Below are 6000 nucleotides of genomic sequence, written 5' to 3'. Positions count from 1 at the left end.
GGGTGATGAGATTTCCTAAATTCTTAGGATCAATCAGGCCTGCTCCATCTTCCACTTCCTTAGTCCTGAAGGCAAGTAAGCCCCGCCTCCCCCTCCCCCTCCCCCTCCACATCCATGGATAATTAAATGTGAAAGGCTTTTCCACACTCTTGGAATTTCTACTCTTTTCACTGGTGGTCCTTTTCCCTGTAATTGGTTGCTCCCTCCAGGAACACCCCATTAGAAATGTTGGCTATGGTAAGCATGGTATGGCCACCCCACTGGAAATGTGACCTCTCATTAGCCTCTCTTTTAGGAGCCTTAGGTGTCCTCACATTTTTCCAAAATCTCCTATTAGAGACCCTACCAGTGAGAGGCTGGATGAACAGAAGGACCACAAAGGAAGCATGGGATGTGATGGATGAATCCAACACTATTATTTCTTAGGAAACAAATCTCTTAATGACTTTCAGCTGCATTGACTTAGGATTCTCTTGACACATTAATAATTTGATATAAACACATATATACATGCATGTGTGCATATGTGTATTGTACACACATGTACATATGGAGAAGTACACATAAGCATATGCACCTATATATACACACATACATATGTTTGTGTACATATGCACACACATGTATTGAGTATAATACATGTATTATATGATATACATGTATACATGTATATATCCATATATATAACCTGACTCTCAAATGAAATATGCATGTATATGTGTGTATATACATATGTATACATATATACACATATACATATCTATACATATCTATTCTTTCTCTCTATCTCTGTGTCTCTGTCTGTCTGTCTGTCTCTCTCTCTATATATATATCTTCTATCTATCTATCATCTATATACGAGCCAGGGATCCAGAAAGACTTAGGTTCAGAGATCCTGCCTTTAACATATATTGATTTTGTAACTCAGAACAAGTCCCTTGACCTCTCATTGCTTTAGTTAACTCTAAGACTCCAAGTTGCAAAGAAGGTGCTGGCCTGCATGGATAGAAGTAGCTTCTTCCAGGAGTTCACTAGATCAATGAAATCCCCAGTCCCATCTCTATCCTCCAGGTCACCTAGGCTTACAATCTAGTTGTTTGTTGTCTTTTACTCCTCTCCCTCTCTCACTTTTCCACTTCCGATCTGCTGCCAAATCTTATCTTTCCTAACTTCTCATTTTTTACATATGTTCCCCTTCCCCCATTCCCACATTGCCACGGTGGTGTAGACTTACACCACCTCATGCCAGGGCCACTGCATCAGCCTTCTGGTTGGTCTCACTGCCCCAAATCCTACCCCATGCCAGTGGAGCACTCAGTTTCCTAAAATGGAATTTTGACAATGTCACCCCCTCCTCAGTAAAATCTAGCAGCTCCCTATTACCTTCTGGATTAAATATAGAATCCTCTGCTAGGCTTTTTTTATTTGTTTGTTTGTTTGTTTGTTTTTTGTAGGTCAATAAGGGTCAAGTGACTTGGCCGAGGTCACACAGTTAGTAAGTGTCAAGTGTCTGAGGATGGATTTGAACTCAAGTCCTTCTGAATCCAGGGCTGGTGCTTTATCCATTGCGCCACCTAGCTGCCCCCTCTCTGTTAGTCTTTTAAAGACCATAACCACATGGTTCCTTCAAACAGGGTGAGCCAAAAGTCACAAAGGTATCTGATGTTTTCATAACTTTTTGAAAATTATTTTTCCCACTTAGGAGGCTTGATTTTTCACACATAATGTATATGATGCTAGGGTATTATAAATTAAAAACAAAAATAAAGAATTTATTAAATATTGAACCCTTTTGTGACTTTTGGCCCACCCCGTACCTTTCCAGACTTCTTTACTCCTCTCTACACACGATCTGTCATCTAGTGATAACGGCCTTCTCGCTGCTTCTCAGAGACTGCCTTCCATCTCTTCACATTGGGTCTTTTCCTCATTACCTGGAATGTTCTCCCTCTGCACCTTCACCTCCACCTCCTGGCTCCCTGGCCTCAAATGCCACTTTCTGCAAGAACCCTTGTGGTTCCTAAGGCTGCTCGTGCTTTGCCTCTGAGATGATCCATCATTTACATTTGTAAGAACATTTTTATTTTTATCTTTTGCTTTTTGAACTGTGAGACCCTTGAGGACAGGGTCCATGCTTTTGCCTTTCTTTGTATCTTCAGCTTCTTCTGCCACTGCCAGGCACATAGTGTTTGTTGAATAATGGAATCCAACTGCTTTCCCTAGTGTTAGCACTGATCGAGATGTGATGCTCATAATATCTCTAAGGACATTGTTCATTACTTAAGTGTTAGCCCAGAAAAACTCAAAGGAAGTTATTGACCACATGATTGTGTGCATGTATGCATACACACATATACGTAAGCACACATATGTGTATAAGTGTATGTGTATATATGTGTACATATATCTCTGTGTGTATACATATGTATAAAATTTATCCTTTTTTCTTTTTAGTTAGAGCAACCCAGAAGAACTATTTCCTAAGGAGTGTGTATATGTGTGTATGTGTATGCTTGTATACTTAGTTGAAAATAAGGGATCCCTAAAATCCATGGATTCCCCTGAAAAAAAGAACTTCAAACAATGATACAAGGCCTTGTGGTGTGGTGAAAAAAGGAGTTGTGGGATTTGACCCTGCAGCTATTAACCTATTGAGAAATTTAGTAGCAATGGTGAGTATGCTTATATTCAGTTTTTGCTAGTGCCCTGTTTTAATTAGTGCACATTCACGGGGCAGTTCTCCAGCTGCTTGTGTCCCTTTTGCACAGATCCTGGGGTTCATCAATCCCTCTTGTTTCTTTGAGCATGAGAATGTACTAGACTATGTAGGTCAGACAGTAGCCATATGGTCCTTTTGGGTATTGGTGACCATAAAGTGACACCGAAGTCCCACAAATTTCACATACTTACTCTTTATGTTCCTTTGTAAGCACTTTCAAGTAATTTTTATCTGTCTCAAACTGTTTTAAACTATTTTATAGCAGGGTCCATCATTTTTATTTCTTTGTGATCTTCCCATGGTGCTTAGTACTGTACAGGACTAAGAAGAGATTTTCTCAGTGATGTTGGCTACCAATAACAATCCCTCTTCTTTTCTGTCATAGTCTAAATTTCCAAAATAAAAGGAAACATCTCCAATTTGAGGACCCCAAATGTCCCCTCTCTTAGCCACCCTTACACCCCATCATCCCTCCACTCACATTTTGTTTTGCTGAGGTGAGTTGATTTGTGGCCGAGGAGTTAGAAAAAATCCAGACTAACTTTGTGAATGCCATAAAAATAAACGATTTTAATAGATACATAAATAAAGTGTTGATCATAGAAACAATAAAGTTGTCTAGCTCCTGCATAGAAACCAAATATACCAAATGTTCCAGGTAACTTTTAAGCAAAGTCCTCATCTCATTACATTCAAAATGATGGGTGAATGAGGTCTATTCAGATTCTTCGCCTGGATTCTTTTCTTTTCAGTCCTCTCCTCGTCCCAGCAGTGTTTACAGTAACTCAGACTTTTACAGTGCTTTGTCATTTAGGAGGGTGAAATAAAAAAAAATATTCTACTGTTACTTGGAAAATAAAAATTAAACAACAAAAGCATCCTTTCATTGCCATTGATGACAGAAAAAATAATTATTCTGTCTCTGTAAAAAATAAATTATGCTTTTTATGCAGAAGTGTCATTTTTATTAAAGCAATTAAACAGTAATTATAGTCCTTCTTTGGAAGTGTGCTCAAAGGCTTTTTCTTGCCCTTCTTTTACATGTAAGATCATATGAGGTACAAGCTATTTCCCATATGAGGCTCACCACTTATTTTTGCTGCAAGAAAAACTTCAGCCAAGAAAAATGAAAAAAAAAATTCCCTAATAGTAAAACATCTTCCTTGATATATAACACACACACACACATACATAAAAACATCCAGTAAGAAATTAGGTCCTTTCCAAGGCCACTCATTTGGCCTTGTATTGTGCTTCCCTAAAGTCAGTGTTGTGCTTGGTGACCTATCACCCCCTTCACACTAGCAGGATTCTCAGTTATAGTCATATTCCCTTTTTACTTAAAAAAAAAATGGCCAATTACTGAAGTGCAAAATCTGTCATGCCACCACCTGACCTTTACGAAAGGGGCAAGAAAAAGCACTGATAACAGCATTATTGGAAATGCTGCTGCCTGTGAGAATGGCATCTTTGGTATGAAGAAGAAGAAGAAAGTTTTTGACAAGGCTGTTTGTGGTTCTCTACATGGTAGGTCAGGAAGACTGAGGTCAAGTTTGAGACCGCTCTGCATTGGCATGGTATGAGAACACATCTGGGGTTTTCAGGGAGTCTCATTATAGAGACGGCTTTGACAGTTTATCTGGAGAAAGTATGGGGCAAAGGATGGGTGGATTTGAGTTTCCTCAAACACTGCCTTTTTATGATTTCCCACGAGCAAGGTCTATTTGGCAATTTGGAAACTGCCCTTTTTTCCGATGTTTTTTCTTCTTTGTCTTAGGCTTTTTCTGCTTTTTTTCAGCCTTGTTTTTTCCTGGCTTCCTTTTCTTATCATCTTCTTTATACCATGGCCCCCAGACTCCTCCATTGAGCCTAGGGTTACTCCTAGGGTCTTTGGGTGGATATCTGACAGGGACTGCAGTTTTATTGAACTGGGACAGTCTCCGTAAAAGCTTCTTCACAATCCCTGGATACTTATTCGAAAGGTCCACTCGCTCATATGGGTCAGCTGTGATGTTGAAAAGCCAAACGCTTTTGCCGGCAGACCAGGAAATTCGTTCATTGTGCCACCGATTGGGCCCAGCATTACTAAAAGACTGAGGGGGAACCCAGTCACTATAGCCCGGATTCCCCGTCAGCAGTTTCCAGTGTTGTACTCTTATTGCTGACTGTATGGCTGTGTTCCAGATTCCAAAGCCTGCTGCCAAAGAACCATTTTTGGCTTTTGTGTAAATGGGGTCAATGTTGTGCAGAATATCTACCCGTGGAGAACGCCGGCCTTCGCTGATGGTCTCCCAGATATCATAGCCATCTAGCTGAGTGTTCTCATCAATCCAGCCTTCGGCCAGTGTGATCAGCGTGGGGTACCAATCAGTGATGTGCACAAGCTCTTTGCAGATTGTTCCTTTGTTTTTCAGAAGTGGGCTGTGAACAAAGCCAACCGCTCGAATCCCTCCCTCCCAATAGGTTCCCTTGCTTCCCCTGAGAGGCCAGTTGCTTCCTCCTGCCATGGGCTGTCCCCCATTATCTGAAGAGTAGATGATGATGCTGTTGTCATAGAAACCATACCTCTTTAAAGCTAGGGTCACGTTGTTGATGGCTTCATCCAGGCATGACAGCATGGCAGCATACCTCCTCCGGTTAATGTTGATAATGGATCTGTAATGTTCAAAGTATTTTCCTGGTGCCTGCAGTGGTGAGTGAACAGCTTGATAGGCAATATACAAAAATATAGGTTTCCTGGGGTTGTGGGAAGCTAAAATCTGCTGCACTTTCTGAGTGTACATTTGTGTTGAGTATATACCATTATCATGGTCCCAAGCAGCGTTGTCATTCTCATACAAGTCATACCCACACATCCCTGGGCTGTCACATTTATAGTGTGTATAGTAATCACCACTTCCCAGGAGAGAGCCAAAAAAAGTATCAAATCCTCTCTTGGTTGGCATGCATTCTTTCCTATAGAACCCCAAATGCCATTTTCCAACCATATGAGTTGAATAGCCAACTTCCTTTAGTTTCTGAGGTAGGGTCGCATTATCGAGAGGTAAGCAGTTGGGCTGAGTAGGTCTTATGATAGAGTGCTGAAGTCCGGTGTGTATCTGATACCTTTAAAAAAGAGTTAAAGAAAACACAAAATGTAAATATAGGACAGGCATATTTTATATAGACTAAATAATTAGTTTAAATATTTTTTATAGAAAGTGAAATATATACCATACTTCTGTTATTAATATACCAATTAATATTCATGAGTGTTAATATTTGAGTCTAGTAAATATTTG

The 6000-nt window shown here is 40.1% G+C and overlaps 1 protein-coding gene across 1 annotated transcript in view; it reads right to left on the bottom strand.

The window, feature by feature from the left end:
* Positions 1-4266: 4266 nt before the first annotated feature.
* ARSJ (arylsulfatase family member J) overlaps positions 4267-6000 on the bottom strand; it is a 128186-nt gene continuing 126452 nt past the window's right edge. Inside the window, exon 2 of the mRNA XM_043972566.1 lies at positions 4267-5824. Within this exon, the coding sequence (XP_043828501.1) occupies positions 4417-5824 (1408 nt within the window). The 3' untranslated portion in view covers positions 4267-4416. The remainder of the gene's footprint in view (positions 5825-6000) is intronic.

Source organism: Dromiciops gliroides, chromosome 6, assembly GCF_019393635.1.
Source record: "Dromiciops gliroides isolate mDroGli1 chromosome 6, mDroGli1.pri, whole genome shotgun sequence".
Classification (NCBI taxonomy): domain Eukaryota; kingdom Metazoa; phylum Chordata; class Mammalia; order Microbiotheria; family Microbiotheriidae; genus Dromiciops; species Dromiciops gliroides.
Note: the sequence above shows the minus strand (reverse complement) of the source record. Positions and strands in the feature narration are given on the sequence as shown.